Source organism: Symphodus melops (assembly GCF_947650265.1).
Source record: "Symphodus melops genome assembly, chromosome: 9".
In the NCBI taxonomy this organism is placed as follows: Eukaryota; Metazoa; Chordata; class Actinopteri; order Labriformes; family Labridae; genus Symphodus; species Symphodus melops.
In genome coordinates this window covers 1,240,723-1,260,717 of record NC_136699.1, presented here as the reverse complement: position 1 = coordinate 1,260,717, position 19,995 = coordinate 1,240,723, and the positions used below count along the sequence as shown (strand labels likewise).

The window sequence follows — 19,995 nt, the reverse complement described above, 5'->3', positions numbered from 1 at the left end:
TTGGTACAACTTCCTGAGGGTAATGACACAAAATAAAAATTGATCTGATTGTCAGAATGGCTCCTGTGCTTTTATTTACTTTTGTCTTTCTTTATTTCTCATGTAGGCTAAGGTGTGTGATATAATGACATAATTTATATGTAATAGCAATTTTCCATTTTTTTCCACTGTTCCAATTATTGCCTTTAACACACTGGTGAAGTCTTACGTAGATGACCGTCTGCATAGTTTGGTTGGAGGTTTATTAAAAAACATTGATGGATATTTATAAGGGCAAAAAATCGTTGCAGTAGAAAATCAGTTGTTTGAGTGCCGGTCTGAAACCATGAATGCTTATCTGATGATGCTTCACTGTTTGTGCACTCCATACCTGTGCCTTCCCCTTCCCGTCACCTGTACCACCAAATAATTATAATGACAAATCATAAGTTGTATACACCTGTGCCCCTATTGTTAAAAAATATATCAAGATGAATCTATAATTATACAACATGCCAACAATAAAAAAACGTTTTCTTATGAAAGACAATTGATCAATAGGGCTGAACAAATCCCATTCATTTTCTCCATAGCAGATTTGATTATTAATCATGTCATAACCATCACAGGTAGACTGACCACGAGCTACCTGAGTGTGAAATGATGGTTTATGCTCCTGTATAAGACACACGTTTGTCTGATGACGTCATCATCGTTTCAATAAAAAACATGGTTTATTCCAGATGTTAGAGAAAAGAACTAAACTACCCACGATCACAGACCTCTGATTGGTAGCTCTACCGCTGTTACCATGGCAACGTTTCCCAACGGTAAATTGTTCTGCTTGCAGGCAAGGCAAGCTAGTTAGTTAGCAATCACGAAATGTACCAATAACATTGTTCTGCCGCAGTGAATGAAATATTTATATTTACACAACTCAAATTAGAAGTTATTACACCAACCGATTACCACTTTATAGCACTTTAACGACGACAAACGTTACTTTTAAGAAGAAGCTGTTTTATTCGTAAGGGCTTCTGTGATATGTAGTCCATTGACTCCATTGATTTATTTAACACCGTCTTGTACCTGCCGCTTCTCCGTTTTAATGCCGTTTTGCGGCAAATTAAATGTTTTTATAGTCAGTATACTATGGTATCTGGTTGTATCGATTGCAGGGATCCATCTGTTTGTATCATTATATAAGGATTCTGTCAAATGTCAACTAAGGATTTGAACAGGGAATAACAGAGCCGCGTTCACTATTTAAAGAATCCCCTCAGCCGTTTGCCTTTATTAGTCTGATGTTGTATAATGTTGTTATTTTCTTTAATTATTTTGAGAAATTGTGTTTTTTTAGTGCTCCGTTCTCTACGAGCCTTCGTGCGTCTTCTTAAGGTCGTTAACGTTTTAATTTTTTCGATTATTCCGGCAGCAAGTGAACGCATCACAGTTAAAATAAAACTAGCTAGCTAAACTGGCTAACGGATAAATCCCGGTAATGTATATAATCTTCAACTTCTCACCTGTAACTGAATAAACTGATGGGTTTTTTAGTTTCCCTGTAGTTAATATAAATAAAATAACATTCAATAAAAGTGATAACACTGAGCTAAATCATCATTTGTTCGTAGCAACAAAGACGAAAACAACGTCAGTGATGTTAGCATCTCTGTTTAGTATTATTATTATTAATCCTGTTTTAATGCAGGTTTTAAAATGTCTTACTGGATGTGCTGCAACGCCTGCTTCCTGTATCCCAGTGCTGAGAGGAAGCTGGCTGTCACCACCTGTGGACACGTGGTCTGTAGTGTCTGTTTTCAGAAAGGTAAAGAGAAACGTTTGAACAAAGAGCACACCTGCTGTCACTGTGTGTCATATTTTAAAACTCAGGATCAACAGCTCGTCCTCACCATGCATCCTGAATCATGACCCAACAGGGACATCTGTTGGACTTAAAGTGATACTGCAGGGAGGATGACTCAATATACTAAGTCATGCACCTCTTTTCTCACTTTGTCTGTTTTTATTTCCTCTCAGGCATTCAAGGCAAGTGTTTAATATGCAACGCCAAGTGCCAAATATCCCCTCTCTCTGACAAAGTAAGCATCTTTCTACTGCTCTCCACTTATTACCAAAAAGATGAATCAACCTTTCTGTAGCGTCACAACAAAATGTCTTCCTCTTCTTCTTCTTCTTTCCAGAGCAGCTCAGAAGTGAAGGCCCTGTTCACCGACATCAACGTGGTCACAACCAAACACTTCACTGAAATCAGCAAGGTGTGGTTGTTCAGCTTTATGTTCCAAAGAGTTCAAGTTCACGTGACATGTAGAGAAGTCAGTCAGTTTGACAAAGCAGCCAATGAGGAGCGTCGAAGGTTATCGATAATTATCAGGCTCATATTTATCCAACACGGGCATTTCCTTTCTCAGCTGAGCGCTCCTTTTTTCCACCGTTTGACACAAAGCGGCAACATCCGGAAAACAACTTAAAATCAAAAATGAATAAAAAAGGTGCCGGCTGTCATGAAGCCAGTCGTTTTGGACGTTTGTAGAAAACGCCCTGAATAAATAACTGACATGCTCAGTTGTTGTTTCTTCTCACAGACTTCATGCAGATATGTGTGTTTTTCTTCTCTCAGGTTATTATGTTCCAGGCAAGACACCAAAAGAGACTTTTGAGTCATTACCAGCAAAGGGTGAGAGAGCGCTTCCTAAAGCTGCTGATGGTGTGTGTGTGTCTCATTGGGCTGCTAAAGGAGCGTCACAGCTGTCACACTCATGTTTGGAAATCAATCTCGTCACAGAATCGAAAGTCTCGGTCTCAGACTGGATGGACTCTGGATTTTAAATCTAGACCGGTCAAGACCAGATATCCTATTTCTCCCGTCGTTCCTGTGATTAGAAGCCTCACTCCAACACTCGGGACACGATTTACTCGAACCTGTCGACCTGTAAACACTTCTTATGATGAGATGAAATCACGACAGTTCTTCAACATCTTCTTTTTGACGTCTGTTACAGAACGAGAAACTGGAAGACCTTTTAGTGAAGATGAAGCAGGAGATGCAGCAGATGTCAAAGTAAGCTCCGTTTCATGACGCTTCCTTCTCTTTCCTTACTCGTTTTTTTTAATACCACTTCAGATATCCACTTGTGTCCTTTTTGTTGAAGGAAGCTGAACGAGCAGAGCGCCTACATCGCCAAGCTGGAAAACTCCCTTCAGCATCACAGGTACACCGGAGACCGGTTATGTAATGTCTCAGTTCATCCACAAGGTGTCACTACCGGCTCATGTTCTCCTGAACGGACTCGGAGCCTTTTTAAACGGTTACAGTCAGAATGTAGATTCAGAGTCAGCTCTCAGGAAACCTTGTTTTTCACTCCTTTAAAGGTTCAAGCTGACGTGTTTGTTGTTTCTCTTTCAGTTCCAAAGTTTCGTCCGGGTCTCAGATGACTCCACAGAGACATAAACCAGGTAACCAACAATCTCACTTTTTTTATATTTAACCTGGGAACAAAAATATCTTTCAGGAGTTTTATGCAAATTTAAAATAAACTAATAAAGAATCATGACATCACTTTATTTTGTTTTATGACGTTTGTGCTTAAGGCCCCGTGTCCATCGCGCTGCACAGTCACGCCTGTCTCCATGACAACGGTCAGCGTTAACAAACGACCGACGCCGCTCTGTTACTTTGTTTTCCGTTCAATGCTTGACATCGTTTGTTTCCCGATGAGACACGGAGCGAGGACGATGAGGCTACGAGACGCAATCCGTCTGCGGGAAAAAAAACTACGAGGAATATCGAACATTTGGAAAAGAGCGCCGGCGACGCCAACAGCGCCTTTCTGAAGATTCCCAACTTTTCAGCCACACAAAAAAGGCGGAGCTCTCTTAAATGATAGGTGAAACAACTGCAAAAAGACGGCAGATGGACACAGGGCCAAACTGATTTAAAAATAAAGACACAGCCGAGCAGGACGACTAAGAAAAGAATCATACAAGACAAGAATCTCTGTAGTCTGACGAACCATAAAAAGTAAAAAAGTGAATTCTCTGCACGACCACGAATGTCTGAGCATCATTAATGGTTAACTCTGCTGGTTTGTGTTTCCTGTGCCAGTCCTTCAGATCCCGTATAACTCGCCCGTCTCTCTCTCCAGACACTCTTCAATGGCTAACGTGTGAGTTACCTGCTTCTTTGTTAATCTTTGATTTGCACTCCGCCTTCCTCGCTGTCTTCACTCTTATATCCTGGCTTCAGCCGCGGCCTCTCGTGTTAGCTCGTGTTGTTTCATCCTCTGAGGCGGAAACTTTAGATTCTCTCACCGAGTGAAAGCGGAACGGGTGGAAAGTGAAAAATGAACCCCAGTAAGATTCAGCCTGCGTTTAAAGAAGGACGAGGACTCATTTACAGATTAACAAAAACAATAAAAAAGAGCAAGAAGGAAGAGCTGTGATTCTCGGGTTGATGAGTCCAGAAGGAGGGGCCACGTTTGAATGTTGTTGTTTACATTTCTACTGACTCCACCTTTAAATGTCGTCATAGATTAAAGTCTTTACATTTGACCTGCTGGTAAATAAAACTGTTTAGCATGCGCTGAAAATATTCAGGCTTCGGCCAATCAAAGCATGCTGTGCTCTCCTCTCCTGCAGCGCTGACAACATGGAGGTGGACGGTCTCTTCAGGAAGGTACGTTTCATGATTTGACCTCCAGCTCCTTCATGATTTGACCTCCAGCTCCTGAAACGTCGTGCGTCACTTTTTATTCAACATCCTGACTTGGTGATTTAAAGCAAAGACGTCTCTCTCGCTTGTTTTCTGTCTTCCAGCCGAACAGACTGTCACTGATCAGCCCGCCGCACGACGGACAAATGGGTACGTGCTTTGCCTCATTGTACCAGTTATTCATGTAGCTTACAGCCATGTGACCGCCATGTGTGCACGTTTAAGTAGCGTCCACCGCTGAACACTCTGTGGAGCTGCAGCTCGAACGCAGAACTGAAGATAAAGTTTGCTCATGTTCAGAGGAGAATCAGAAGTATGAGCAGCTTCATGTATTTTTGATTTGTCTGGGTCGGAAATGTGTTGAAGGGCGAGAACTTCATCACCGCTAACGTTAGCTGACGTTAGCATCAGGATGACTGTCAGCTCGTTTGTTTTTTTCCGTTGCGTGTGGAAGAAAAGCCCGGCCTCGTCTCCTCGTCGATCACCAAACTACGCTCTTCAGCTGTCCCGGACTCTGAGAACTTCTCCGTGGCGTGCAGCAAGCAGGAAGCGGTTCTTACCTGGCATGTGGGCGGATACATAAGCTCAGATTGTTGCTGTCTGGGATGTAAAACAGTTAAAGTCTCTGTGTCTCTGCCTGCTGAAGGTATGCATGCTAAAGCTGCAGGTTTTAAAGCAAGGTGTCATCGTGATAAAGACATAATTGCTCTGTAATACCCGACAAAACCACCGTGCAGCGCCGCCCGTGTGAGGGGATTACAGACGCCTCGGATGACCACCCACGGATATTAAACACATGCAGATGTTGGCTGATGTTTTTCTTAGGATTACAGCCACTGAGTTCGTTCTCTCTTTAAGCCTCGCGTTTCATCCCTTCCAGGTTTGACTTTCATAGTGGCAGGTAAATCAGCCGTCACATTTCTTCAGTGCTTCTTCAGTGCGTTCTTTATTCGCTTTGTTTGAGCGTTCAGTTAGGTCAACATCTGCAGACTTTTCCTGTCACAGCGGGACGACGGGACGAACGAAACCTGCAGCATGCAGGAAGCAGAAAAACATTTAACCTGTGACCAGCAGATATCTCGTGCATGTTTCAAAAGCTGTGAAATATATTTAAATGATTAAAGTGAGAGCTCTCTGATGTCTCCTTTAGGTACCATCCCTCATCGATCGTCCGATCAGAACGCCATGACCAACTACTCCGCTCGCTCAGCCACAGTCAGGTGACTCCTTTATCATTTATCATGAATGAAGGGATCGCTACAAACAGCAGAAAGTATACTGCAGAAGAAACTGTCGGACACAAAGCTAAATTTGATTATAATGTTCCAAAAAGAGAGGGAAGAGGTCGTATTAAACCACGCCCCCTCTCCTTTGAAGGTCACATGATCTCCTCTTCTTCAGGTGAAATCAGTGTCCTCGCTCCTCTTCATCATTTGTGTGTAAATCCACTCTGATCCTGTATTTGATCATGTCTCTAAACCCCTCTATTTCAGCCCTGCTCAGAACAGGCTGTTTCTGTGTCTGTCGCTTTAAATATGTAAATGAGCTGTGTCTGACCACGCCCCCTCTCTGGAAGGGCTCGGGTGTACTCGCTGCTTTCTGGCTCCATGTCCTATTGTTTACGGTGAGAAGGCAGACTCAGAGGGCAGAACAAACACCTAGCTGTGGGAGTGTCACCCACCTGGGGGAGGGGCTACTGCCCTTTGTGATGTCATAAAGGGAAAATCTCCAACTCCAAAAGCTCCTGTTTGAGCTCTGGCAGAAGACGGAGAGTTTGGACCTTTCTCATCATTGGGGGGTCTGTAGACAGACGAGGAGAAGTACATGTTACAGAACATGTTTACAACCTTTAAAAAAAACAAACTTAAGTGTCAGTAACGTCTCCTCTTCTCTCACAGTCGTTTCCAAGCAGCACCGATGACTCCAGATGTTTCCTTCAGCCACATGTCAGGATGGAAGTCTCCTATCTTCAAGCCTCCCTCGTCCTTCAGACACTCCATGTCCTCCCTGGTCTACCCTCCTCCATAAAACACACAGTACACACACACACACACACACACGTCACAGAGTCTTCACACACACCTGGACGTGTTTACATCTCTCACAGACGAGAAAATGTTTGTGTGTTGTATTTTAACCACCCTGGATCCACAGCTGTATTTACATGCATGAGTCTCACATGTGATTAAACGTTGAACATCCAGCTGAGCGTCTCTCGACTCGTCTCCTCTGTCGCCCCCCGGTGGTGAAATGAACTAACAAACTCCATTCGATTTGCACCTTTAAGAAAAAAGCTAAAGATCCAGCTCTTTATGAACGCCTGCGAAATGAATGATGATGGTAATGATACTTAGGATGCTGATTAGAACAGCTGTCGAAGTCGTGCTCCGCCTCTGGTCAAAGTCTGGCCCCGCCCCCTGATCACCACGCAGCCCTGACAGCTGACAGGACGCCCACTTTGCTGCAGCAGCACCTGTTCACTTTACAAAGACAAACTGGGATTATGAGCAGTGACGTCCCCCTTCAACGGATTCCACGTCCCGTCTTGACGCACTAATGCTACATCGAGAACGCCTTCGGGCAGTTATACCGTAGAGATCCTGCACGCCCGCCTCAACCACGGCGGCCTCGGCTCTAACTGCGGCATCATGACTCATAACTTCAGCCGCAGCCTGCAGGTGAAGACGAAGCAAAGTGTAGCCGAACAGAAACACGATATCGCCTGAGGTCATCGCAACGAGGAGAGGCTGATGAGATGAGGCGGGCGGCGAGGACGACCCGATGTGTTCAGGCAGGTCGCTGCAGCTCTTTGTCGAGCTGCACTTTCTGCCTCTTTTGTCCCCCGGTTGTCAGGCGGTGAATGGCGTCTATTGAAGAGGGCTCAGGTGTGACTGTGTTTGAGTTCAGGCTTTGTGCAAGTTACATTCAGACACTTTATAGCGTGTGTGTGTGTGTGTGTGTGTGTGTGTGTGTGTGTGTGTGTGTGTGTGAAGTTAGAGGGGGTTTGTACAGAGTCAGCAGGCCTGATCCTCCTCCGTGCTCCGCTGGGGTTTGAAGTCGTTTCCTGTTTTTTAAGGTCCACTTAGAGACAAACGTCTCCCCGGGGCGGACAAAGCTGTCATGGCGTCACACACTGACGGGGAGAAGACTCAATCAGAATAATCTCTCCCTTGTGTGCTCGCATAAACACACACACACACACACACACACACACACACACTGGGCGATCTTTTGTGCAGTATCTCTCACAGTCATTTTTTACTTAACTTTTGTAAAGTCAGTTCAGTCTTTTCTCACCTCTCTCTCTCTCTTTCTCCTCTGCACACACACACACACCCTCTCTCTCTCTTTCTCCTCTGCACACACACACACACACACACACACACACACACACCTTTGTATGGCTCCAGGCTGTACAAATGAGTCCTGCCACTTCAGAGAGCTAAAGAAAACTATTCTGATGTCAGTGGTAATTATTCAGAAGCGTGTTCCCACAGCTTGTCTACCCGCCTCTCCCTCCCTCTCCACTCTCACTTTGTGTGCCTCTATCTCTCTGTGTGTGTGTGTGTGTGTGTGTGTGTGTGAGAGACAGAGAGAGAGAGAGAGAGGGAAGCTTCTCTCTTAATCTGATCCAGATTTCACACTTTGTCACTCAGTATTTCGGCCTTGTACCTTTTTTTGAAGCTGGAAGTGTAATCCCCTCTGGGCGAGACACGACATGAAGTAAATGATTTCACGCCGGAGACATTTGTCTTCCAGAGGAGGACAGACAGCGTCCTCGGTGTGTCCCCCATCATGTTTTAAACCTTGGGAGGACTTAATGTTCTGTGTTTGGGATTCTCTTCATGGTGTGGCTGCAGGCAGACAGATTCAACGCCGGGCTGCAGCACTCACCTTTAAAGGTCTCGCTGAGGGACGCTCTGATTGAGCCGTGAGCTGAGGAGGTTGCTGGTTTGAATCCCCGTCTGTCAGCAGCCTCTCTGTGTCCATGTTCTCCCCGTGCATGGCGTGGCTTCTCTCCGGCGTCCTCCCACAGGTGGGACAAGGAGTCTCTTTTCGGTCTCCCCTCAGACCTTCAGGAACATTCCCAAGGTCACCGAGAGGCGAAGGAGAAATCCTGTCACATTATGTCCTGAGTCTCCGTCATCAACAGACCCACTTCTGTCCAAGAATGTTTCAAATATGGACAAGACTAAACACTGTCTGCCTCCCTCCGCCTGGAAACCCGTGAATCCCTAATTTGGACTTCTGGATCGGGGATATTTGGATATGCGGAAAATATAAACCGTAAAAAAAGCGTCCTGTAGATGTCACTGTAGTCCGTCTGAGCTCTGTTCAAACCCTGATCTCTGCAGCGTGCATTCCTCTGCTGTGTGTCTGAAAGCTTTCGGACTACAGCTGCCCTCTGATAGGGATCCACAGGATGAGGGAGGAACGCACACACACACACACACACACACAGGTCCATTCACATCTGCCTCTTTTGAAGAGGCTGAATAGACGACATGGAGGGATTGTTACACAAACACACCCATGGGCTGTTTTTTTGCATTTTAGGGGAAGTGTGTTGAATAGAGGCGGTTTATGAGTCAAAGAGGAACAGGTGAGGATGGGTGACCTGGACCGCTCGTATTATCCTACACACACACACACACACACACACACACAGGCATCCCACATGTGAAGGCAGGCAGCCTGTTGTCTTTGAAGGGGCCCGGTCTCCTCCAACTGTCCCATGCATGCTTGAGTGATGTCAGCACGGCTGTGGAAAGATTCCTTTCCTGTCACACACACACACACACACACACACACACGCACACGCACACGCACTAAAATGACTTCCTTATCACATGCAATCTCTTTTCACATAAACACACCGACTTGCCTCGCCTTTTTCCAACTCTCTCAAACAAATACATACACATGCATTTCTGCTTGCATAACACGCACTGACTTTCTTCCTCTCCTTTTATTTCTTTCACACACACACACACACACACACACACACTCACTCAGACTTGGCAGGATGTGCGGGGAGAAAAAGGGGCCGAAAGACAACACCGAGATTAGGAGGCTTTTGTCACGGCTCTGTGGCGGACTTTAAAGGCCTTGGCTCTCTTTCCTCTCTGCCAGATTTTTTTTTTCTTTTCTCACCCTGTCCGTCCACATCCCTCTCTTTTCACGGAGGGTGTGTGTGTGTGTGTGTATGTGTGTGTGGGGGGGGGGGGTAAACATTTGGTACAGAGAGATGGAGAAAAGGGAGGAAGGATGGAAGCCGCCTGTTACCCCCTTTTAGCCTCTTTTTGTGTTTTTGTTTTCTTGGGTTTAATGGCGGCTTTGTGGCTGAGCGGAGGATGAGTGCAGAGAGGGAGAGGTATGCAAACAGAACAGCACTTCAATGCCCGCCAGGTGTCTGTGTTGTTTCCGTGTGTGTGTGTGTGTGTGTGTGTGTGTGTGTGTGATGCAAACATCTGTGCCTTTGTGTGTGTGCATCAGTGTGCAAAGGAGCATACGCAGCTGTGTGCACACGTTGCATGTTGCACTCACTCAGACTTTTGCCTGTTTGTGTATATCTTTTAAAAGTTTCTATGACAAGACACTCGCATGTTTTTTTCCCCCCCTCCCAGGTGTGTGTCTGAGCTCTTCATGGTCACTGACTCCATTCACCTGAGCCGTCCTTTCAGGGAGGAGAAAGCCTTTAGACAGCTTCTCTTCATCACCAACCACAGCTGCTGTTGACTCAAGCGCCCAGGAATCTCCTCGCTGGATTCACACCCTTTTTTAACCAGCCAAGCGCACACTCGAACCCTCCGTCAGCGGGCAAAAGGTCCTGCAAGACCTCAAGGACTAAACGACTAAATATTTCCTCTGGCATTACATGATGTTTTAGTGAACAGGCAAACATCTCATCTGCCAAAGGAAGTGTGGGCTGCAATGGAGAAGAGCAAACTGTGATGACTCAAAATAAACTGTGGTCAAAAAAAAAACTGGACATTCCTGTTTCTTTGAGATCCATTTAAATACAACACTGACATTATTAAAGGAGCAGTATGTAGCTCTGCCCCCCTAGTGTTTAAAATGAGTACTGCAGTCTAAACTCTAATCATCACAGAGAGCTGTCTCCGCCCCCTCCTCTCACACAGGTCAGCATGTGGTGGACACTGTAGCTTCAGTGTTTAGCCAGCTCTGCATGTGGTGGACACTGTAGCTTCAGTGTTTAGCCAGCTCTGCATGTAGAGACACTGTAGCTTCAGTGTTTAGCCAGCTCTGCATGTGGTGGACACTGTAGCTTCAGTGTTTAGCCAGCTCTGCATGTGGCGGACACTGTAGCTTCAGTGTTTAGCCAGCTCTGCATGTGGTGGACACTGTAGCTTCAGTGTTTAGCCAGCTCTGCATGTGGTGGACACTGTAGCTTCAGTGTTTAGCCAGCTCTGCATGTGGTGGACACTGTAGCTTCAGTGTTTAGCCAGCTCTGCATGTTGGTGGACACTGTAGCTTCAGTGTTTAGCCAGCTCTGCATGTAGTGGACACTGTAGCTTCAGTGTTTAGCCAGCTCTGCATGGCTCTGTAAAGCTTTCTGCGTTCTAACCTCTCTCCATGTTTCAAAAGCATCTCCAACATTGATCCTAGTTTGAGCAGCTTTCTGCTGCTGGAGCTTATTAGAAACACTTCAACACAGCATGTTTCCTTCATGTCTGATCACAGAGGAAGAGAGCGTCATCACTTCACTCACCACACATCTCACTGACTGAAACCTTGAAACATTTCTTGCCTCGCGATAAGCAGTGCACACTTGTAGAATTATAAGACCTTTACAGGAAGCAAATGTTCACACGGACAGAAAAGAAAACAGTGACCTTAAACAAACAAAGGGTTCATTGCACATCTCGTCAGCTCAGGAATGTCCTCAGTGAGTTCTCACAGTGAGATCAGCAGCACGGTGATGCAAACTGGAGAACGTGAAAGTCAACAAAAGTTTAGTCTTGGACGTAAAGAGCAAAAACAAACTAACAGAGGGAATCAAATCGATGCTGTGGTCACACTGTACCTGCACACCATGAACTGACCGCCAACATCAAACAACCTAGTGAACAAGCAAGTGAACTTTAGCTGTTTGTATTAACGCTTAAGGCCCGCCTCAGCTCCGCCTCTTTGCCTGTTACGATTGGTCGACAAACATTGGCCTTCAAAACTGTGCTTCAGAAACAAATAAGGGGACGCCGCTCAGGCCAATCGCTCGCCCCCGCTGCTCTGTGTTCACGTTAGTAATATCGCTCACAGTCTCATACAGCAGGTGGTCGTATGCACATGATTCGTTTGAAAATTCGCCAAGATGAAAAAGAAAGAAGGGTGACGTTTGTTTCATGAGAAAGAAAGAAAAAAAGAGTCCAGAGGTCGAGTGTTCGGCTCGTGGCTCTGCTCTCAGCGTGCGAGCGTGTGCAGTCGAATGATCAGCTGAGCGGGCCTCCTGCACAACGCTGACCTTCAAAATCAGCATCATGACTCCAAAATCGTGTTCGTCGAGCTTCAGGTGGCGGGATGTCTCTTGTCCAATCAGATCACTCGGCAGGAGCCAATAATAATAATAATAATAAATTAAAAAAACGCAGGTTGACAGGTTTTCTTTCCAGCTCGTCTTTGAGGGTGAAAATATGTGGTTCAAAGAGAGTGCACGGTTTGATTTAAGGAGAAGTCCCCGACGTTTCAGTTATTATTCCTGATTTATTTGAACGGTCGCTGGATATGAGAAGCAGCGGCGTGTATGTTTGAACAGGATGATCTCTGCTCCTCTGCGTAACAGGATCCTCAGCGTGATTCTTCACGTGTTTATTGATGTGAAGCTTTCACTGTACGTCGACCTTTTCCCCCGACCTCTCTTAGAAAAGCTTATAATCTCAACACGGCTCTCACCTTGTGTTAAACAAAGGTTTGGATCTTTTTTTTTTTTTTGCTGAGTAATGTTTTTGTTTTTCCTGGAGATCAGTCGGATTCTCCTCCCTTCCTGTTCTCTCGTCGGACACTTCCACGTCGACCTCCTCCTCGTTCGCTCGTCTCTCTCCGCTCGTCACGGCAGAGCGGCGGTGAGCTCAGCACATCTGTCGGCAGCTCGGCACCGTGTCATCCTCCTCCCTGCGCCTCGCTTCATCTTTTCCTCCCCTGCCTGTCCTCCCCATCCTCCTCCCTCGTCGGCGATCGCACTCACGAGAGAGAGAAAGCGGGACGACACCAAAAAGCAGGAAGAGGCGAATCGGAGAGATAAGAGGGAATGCGAGCTGGAAGTCTGGGATGGAAACAACCTGATAAAGCTTCATGCTGCCTCGTAAAGAATCTTTCATCAGGCCTCGTCTTATGAAAAAAACACAGTGTATTATGTCTTTCACAGCTTCAACACTTCACACAACCTCTGCCTTTTTTTTTTTTTTTAGTACAAGTGAAACTTTCCAGACGCAGAGGAATCCGAGACATCCAGGACTGCTAAACCCCCGGGGTTAGCTCTTTTATTTATGACCAACTGTTGACTTTGCAAACACGTCCCAACTGCAGATTCCTCCCGCTCTCTTTGTATATTTGTCTTTTCTTAAACTTCTCCTGCTCCTCAAAATTCAGCCTTCCTTCGGATAAACGTGATGAGCCGCCGGGATATGCTGATGTAGGCCAAAACATGCCAGGAAACAATATAAATATACGGACGTTTTTTTTTTTTTTAAAATGATGTCCAACGTTGGACAGAGGAAAACAAAATAAATCTAAAGTGGAGCCAGCAGGGGGGTCAGGAGCTCAGTCTTAAGGGACTGCAGGGTCACCGGTTCAGGCAGCAAACCTCCCTCTGACATGTTCACAGGATCCTGTTTTTAAAAGTGTGTATTTCAGCGTTTTGTGTTACACCATCCTGTCTCTTTTTTTTTGTTCACTGCTGTAAAGGGACGATAAAGATCTGAAGTGGACAGCAGGTGTGGAAACCAAAGACAAAGAGAAACCCCAGAAGCTTGGACGTGCTGGTCCAGATGAGTCTCTCTTGAAGGTCTCTCACAGACCGGCTGCTCTCCTGAAAGCTTGAAGCTCCACCAGGTGAGTCTGATCTCCTGATTGGCTGCTAACGAGGAGTCGTTTTCTCCAAGCCTCCCAAATACTGAAAGTCTCCCCTGAAAGTTGGGACTAGATCTGTGTAAAGACAAAGTGTCTCAGCCCTTCAGAGAGCTGAGCTGAAGAATCATACTTGAACAGACATGAAGGATTCCTGCAGACATTTTGTTTTCTAAGCTGAAGTCAAAAAACCCAAAGAAGCAGAACACCTTTGTTTTTGTAGTCCTGTTCCCCCGCCTCTCGTCCTGCGGCGCCCCCCTGAGCCCTGAACAGGACTAGCGGTCCAGATTACGGCTGGATGGAAGCTGCTTTGATCAGTTTGTAAAACAAAGACAACGACGGACAGATTTGAATATTTTTAATGGCACCAATAAAATGATTACAAAGGGAGAAGACAAAGATCGAGCCTCGCTGACGACAGACTGTACAAGATCGTCGATTCGAAGGTTATCGATAAAGTTTCGTATCTTCCATCGGCACGTATAAATACAGTATCTTACAATGGCGTGAACATGGTCTCTGTTACATAGCTTAGTTTACGACTATAAGACGATCCACTCATGCAGTATAATGCCCAATTATATGAAGAGAAAACCAAAACATGTCGACCAGGAAATAAATTAGAAACGCGCGTGAGACCGTTTAGCTTCGACTTTGTTTCTGTGTCGGTGATGAGATTGTTCGATCTACCGTACGAAAAAAAGGATCCCCCCCCCGATCTAAAAAGTGATGACATCATCAAAAGCCCTTTTCTGTTCTTTCTTAATGCTGATCTCAGCGAAGACCGACTTCTTTAGAGTCAAGATTAGTCTTCGCTAGGAGCAGCTGTTTCAGGGTCAGAGCGGGACGAAGGGAGAGATACTCCTGCAATGTTTCAGACTGTGAGTTAAAGCGTCGATCCTCCGCCGTTCTTCAGAGGTATTTCGTGGATGTGTGGGGACATTCCCATTCCTAAAAAAAAAAAGACTGTAAAAGTGTTTTACTTTTTGTTTGTAGATCTTGTTTTTAACACGTCTCATAAAATCTGCAGGACAGTTATCGTTGAACGGACACAAAACCTTAGAATCGGCCGCCAACGTACGGCACGGCGAGCAGCTGAGCGAGTACTGTGAGCAGAATATACCGCTTTATATGTCTGCCATAAAAACACTGATGCAAACCCATCAACCTTTATAATCTCTGGACAGCATCCTTTCTTGTCTGCAGGTGAGGAAAAAAACAAAAGGCTCCTCTGCAGATTCAGTCCGTCGGCCGTGTGGAGACGAGAGCACGTGCAGTCCCAGGATGTGTGAGGTCATACTGGGAGGCGCTTTAAGAAGAACAGTTGAGGACTTTAGGTCTCATCTTTAAATTCGAGTTAAGCCCTCTAAATCTCACACGGATGAAGCAGAGTCTGTGACATATCCGATGATCCGAGCGTGATCCACAAAGTCTGGAAACAATTCTTGGGAAGCACCCGTCTACACTGTGGCGTTAGCTCATCCTCCGTTAGCATTCCAGGCTAACAAAAAAAAAAGACAAAACAGTCTGCTAACTTTAAACAAACAAACCAGGTGTAGCCGTGAACTTTCTTCATCAGTCTGTAGACGCTCTGCACGCCGTCTGCACGTCGTCACTTCGACCACAGCACTCAGTTAGCAGCTGGACATTCATCAGGACGCCACGTGGCCCTGCAGCGGCCTTCATCCTCACATCCCACAGTGAAGAAGAGCGTGTTCGATCTGTGTCTCTCATGGCTCAGTTTGGCCACCGCCGCCGCCTGACATATACTCTGACATTAAACTATGAATCTGTCCTGTCCAATCGTGTTCCAGTATTTACAGGAGGCCTGTCGGAGCCTTGAGGAGGTTGTGGTTGTGTGATTAAAGATGGGTGAAGTGACCTCGAGGACATAGAAAAGATTTGATATAAAAAAAAGAGGCTTGAATAAAATATATTTCTGGTTATTTTCTCTTAGATTATTCCGGATGCAGCTCGGCTAAAAATAAGGATCTCTTTTCTTTACATTCTTCATTTTTTGAGTTCTGGTTTGCACGTTTTCACGAGAGGAAAAGGTCGTGCGATCCAAAGTTTCTGAATATAAATCTGCAGTTCTTTCCTTGTTTGTTTTTTTTGCTTACTTAGGACAAATAATTATTGAATTGAGCGCCTCCTCGCACAGGAACATGTTCGTGATTGAGCCTCGCTGCTAACACTGGTAGTGGATGTGCTGGTGCTGGTGAACTTTCCCGTCCACGTGCGAGTGCGTGTGCGTGTGTATATCCGTGTAAATCTTTGGGTAGACCTTCGGGGCCAATCCGGCGCCGCCCTGAGCGAGTAGCAGCTGCTGATGGGCGACGTAGTCCTCGTACGAAAGACAATCTTTATCCCCGGCGCCGGCCGGTTGTTGAGGCACGGCGGAGCAGGCGCGCTCACGATTGGCCGCGGGCAGGCGAGAGGCGGCGGGGAGAGCCGAGGAGGTCGAAGACGTTGACGACGTAGAGGAAGAAGAGGAGGAGCAGGTGCGTTTTGATTGGCAGAACCAGAGGAGGGCGGTGCCTAGGATGAAAGCCACACCCGCCGGTATTCCAATGATGACGGGCCAGGGCAGGCTCGGCGAGGTTGCCATGGGGATGGCGTTGTTTTGGAGCTTCAGATCTGCGTTGGAGAGATGAAAAAAAATGAACAAAAGAGTGACGGCAACACGCTCTTAAGCTACACATTCATTCGCTCGTTGCTGAAAGCTACGATGACGTTAGCTCGTGGCGTTGGGTGGTGACATCATAGACGGAGGAAGAAGCTTCGTCACTCGTTAGCGGTGCAACAGATCGGAAAGTAACGGATCGATGGAAAAGAAATCTAATTCACATAAAATACGTTTACGAATGCCAACTTCCTGTGCAGAGTCGACGTGAAAGAGGGCGGGGCTTAAGTTTGGACCGGCGGCAGTGAGGAGATTCGCTATGCCGAGGTGTGTCCAGAAGGGGGATAAGATAAGTAGAGATAATAACAACGTCTCAGTCGTGATGTGATAACCTTACATTCACAGGAAGGGCCTTACTTTATTTCAAAATAAAAGCACACAGGAAGTAAAGTACCCTCAGCTTAGGACAGGACAAACCGAAGTGTCATAAATCCGTGAGGCGATCTGTGAGCTCACCTGGTAACACGGTCAGGTAGGCGCTCCTGAAGCTGTAGCCCATCGTGTTGGCTCCCAGGCAGATGTACATGCCGGCGTCCTCCTCCTTCGCCCGCGTTATCAGCAACTTGTTGAGATAGGATCCATCAGGGCGCGACCACACCTCGCCTGTAGGCAGGACCACGAAGCGGTGGTCTCCAACCTTTCAAAATAAAAGAGCCAAACAAAGTGGAGTTAGGGTCAAACCCGCCTTTTTTTTTTAACGTGTTAATCGTGTACGTGCTCGTACCTCGATGGTCGAGTTGAATTTGTTCTCGTCGCCGGGTTCGACTCTTTTCAGCCACTGAATGACCGGCTTGACGTCGCTGCGGACTTTACACTGGAAGGACGTGGTTCCCCCGTAGTCCACGGTGGTGTTGACGGGGTGCGTCCCCGTCAGGATGGGTTTAGAGTTCGTACGCTCTGAGGAAACGGAGGGAGAGAGAGTTTGAACAAAGTGTGCACAGAAGGAACGCCGTCAAATGAACATGTTGTTTTAAAGCATTATCCCATCCTCCCACACACACACACACACACACACACACAGATCCCGCCTGCGTGTGTGTGTGTTTATACTGCAGAATAAACACACCTGCACCACACTAACAATGCTCTCTTACTTTAGTACTGTGGTGCAATCTCACGAGAACATATTTACTCTGAAGCTTCTGCAGCGTGGCGTTTCTTACAGAATGTTCTGGTGAAGTTCAGCTGACTGAACGTTTTGTTCTTTTTAATGTCAGTCGGGTAAACATGGCCGACATCAGAGCTGTTAGATAAAATATGAAACATGTTGTTGTGTTAAAGGAAGAACATGTTTCACATAAATAACTCATCAGTGTGTCCTGTGTGAATGTGTGTGTGAGTCCTGCTGGCTGTGTTGTTGTCAGAGCTGTGTTTACACGGACGGCTGGCTCCTCCCCCTTTCTGTATCAAAACTGTCTTTTTTTTTTTTTTTTAAATTCCAAATATTTTTATTTATATTTTGTTTTTACAACATAAAAACAAACAAACATTCACATCCTCTCACTTCCACACATTTTTAGATCAAGAAATAAAGATCTTAAAAATAGCAAAATAAATAAAATCAATAAAAGCTGTTTTAGTCAAAGACTGGAGACGTTTACTGTAAAACTTCTCAAGACTGTGAATGACTGCTAAGTGTATCGTGGCTGAAAATGTCATGTATGACATAAGCTAGCAGCCGTGGTGTGTGTGTGTGTGTGTGTGTGTGTGTGTGTGTGTGTCTTTCAGGAAGGACTACAGCTGTACTTTAATGCACAACAGATGTGAAGAGTAAAATGAGAGGAGCTCGTCTCAAGCTCTCAACAGAGATATCACGTTCAGTTACATACAGCTCAGAGCACACACACACACACACACACACACACACACACACACACACACACACACGTCATCACTTACGTATGACCTCCACTTTGTAGGTGGCGTTGATCTCTCCGGCTCTGTTGGACACGTGGCAGGTGTACTTCCCGCTGTGCTCCGGCGTCAGGTTCTTCAGACTCAGAGTCCACCTCTTCTTCTTCCCGTCCCCGTCTCCTCTTCCTGCCGCTCCGCCGTCCTCGTCCGCCAGCGGCCGACTGTCCTTCAGCCACACGATGTCGGGCCGAGGGTTCCCGCTCGCCGTGCACTTCAGGCGCACCGAGCTGCCCACCGGGCGAGCGATGACGCGCTTCCTCATCTTCGACGGCTGTGTGAAACGTGGACGCACTGCGGACAGAAGAAGTACAGGAACACTGAATGTGATGCGTGCCGCGTAACCTCCGACTACAGACGGCGTCGTCGACTCTTTAACGACCTCTTGACTCTTTAACGACCTGCATCCAGCTCGTCGTTTGTTTTCGCAGCGTCAGGAGCGTCACGCTAACATCACCACCTCAGGCAGCGGCGTGTTGGCAGCGGGCCTCAAATACCTAAAAGAGCTCTAATGAAGCAGAGTGTTTGAATCACTTCCTCTGCCTCGTCCACACACACACACACACACACACACACACACACACACACACACACACACACACACACACACACACACACACACACACACACACACACACACACACAGAGGTCTCTATTTTCCACTGAAGTCTTCACGTCTCTGCTGCTAACAAGAAGGAACTCTTTATTCACGCTGACTCACGAGGTCCGATGTGACGTCCTTCTACAGATCTATTCAGGAAAGCACACACACACACACACACACACACACACACACACACACACACACACACACACACACACACACACACACACACACACACACACACACACACACACACACACACACACACACACACACACAGATCCTTTCTTACAGGACGTTCAACCTGTGCACCTCCAGAACCTCCAGGTTTCAAACCTCCTGAACGTCCCTGACGTGCAGCCCCCGCCATCGGACCGCCGCCGCCGCCCTCACTCATGCACGAGCTGCTCCGCCCTCCGGGGGAGCAGACGACACACAAAGAAGAAATCCTTCCTGCATATTATCCAATCTGCTCTTTTTGTAAAGCGTCTCGAGGTGAACCCGCTAGAACTGGGCCTGCACACACACACACACACACGCACACACACACACACACGTCCGCAGACACATCAAAGAGGAAGAACAAACGAGCCTGTAGGGAGGTTGGAGAGGAAATCTTTAACAGGAGCGCTTGATTTTTACAGCTCTAAGTCCTGACCGGAGCAGATAAATCACGCTGAAACGACAGCAGCTATGTCTCTCTCTCTCTCTCTCGCTCGCTCTCTCTCTCTCTCTTATTATCCCAGCTCGGGGTAAACAAACAGACGGGAGAGTTATGTGACGGGGTTAGCGCGCTCAAATGTGGAGGGTTTGGATACGGCTACATTACTCAGCGGAACATCTCTGCTGACCGTCAGGAAGCTGGGCAGGATGACAAAACTAACATACCCCAAAGGCTTTTAAATCCAGACTCTGGACCCCCCCCCGCCGCCCCCCCAACGGGTCTAAGAAAAGCTGACCTGTGATCAGACCGAGTGGTTAGAGAGGCGAAGAATAATGAAC

The 19,995-nt window shown here is 46.6% G+C and overlaps 2 protein-coding genes across 3 annotated transcripts; one reads left to right on the top strand and one right to left on the bottom strand.

Annotated features, from left to right (window-relative positions):
• Positions 1–5: 5 nt before the first annotated feature.
• rnf212 (ring finger protein 212) lies at positions 6–6,747 on the top strand. 2 transcript variants are annotated; one of them, XM_079352066.1, is made up of 13 exons: positions 6–1,006; positions 1,691–1,807; positions 2,020–2,081; positions 2,184–2,258; positions 2,621–2,677; positions 3,003–3,061; positions 3,153–3,212; positions 3,407–3,456; positions 4,106–4,166; positions 4,639–4,675; positions 4,816–4,861; positions 5,862–5,931; positions 6,610–6,747. In XM_079352066.1, exons 2-13 carry the CDS (start codon positions 1,699–1,701, stop codon positions 6,737–6,739), a joined length of 816 nt encoding a protein of 271 aa, XP_079208192.1. In that variant the 5' UTR covers positions 6–1,006; positions 1,691–1,698; the 3' UTR covers positions 6,740–6,747. The 2 variants fall into 2 exon arrangements, with proteins under 2 accessions (XP_079208192.1, XP_079208191.1); XM_079352065.1 differs by lacking the exon at positions 6–1,006 and adding an exon at positions 1,220–1,477.
• A 7,391-nt stretch (positions 6,748–14,138) lies between these two features.
• LOC306829142 (fibroblast growth factor receptor-like 1) lies at positions 14,139–18,984 on the bottom strand. The gene is made up of 4 exons (XM_079352054.1): positions 18,378–18,984; positions 17,203–17,375; positions 16,935–17,115; positions 14,139–16,432 (listed from the first exon to the last, which is right to left on the bottom strand). The coding sequence occupies exons 1-4, from the start codon at positions 18,652–18,654 to the stop codon at positions 15,984–15,986; spliced, it is 1,080 nt and encodes a 359-aa protein (XP_079208180.1). The 5' UTR covers positions 18,655–18,984; the 3' UTR covers positions 14,139–15,983.
• Between the last annotated feature and the right edge of the window lie 1,011 nt (positions 18,985–19,995).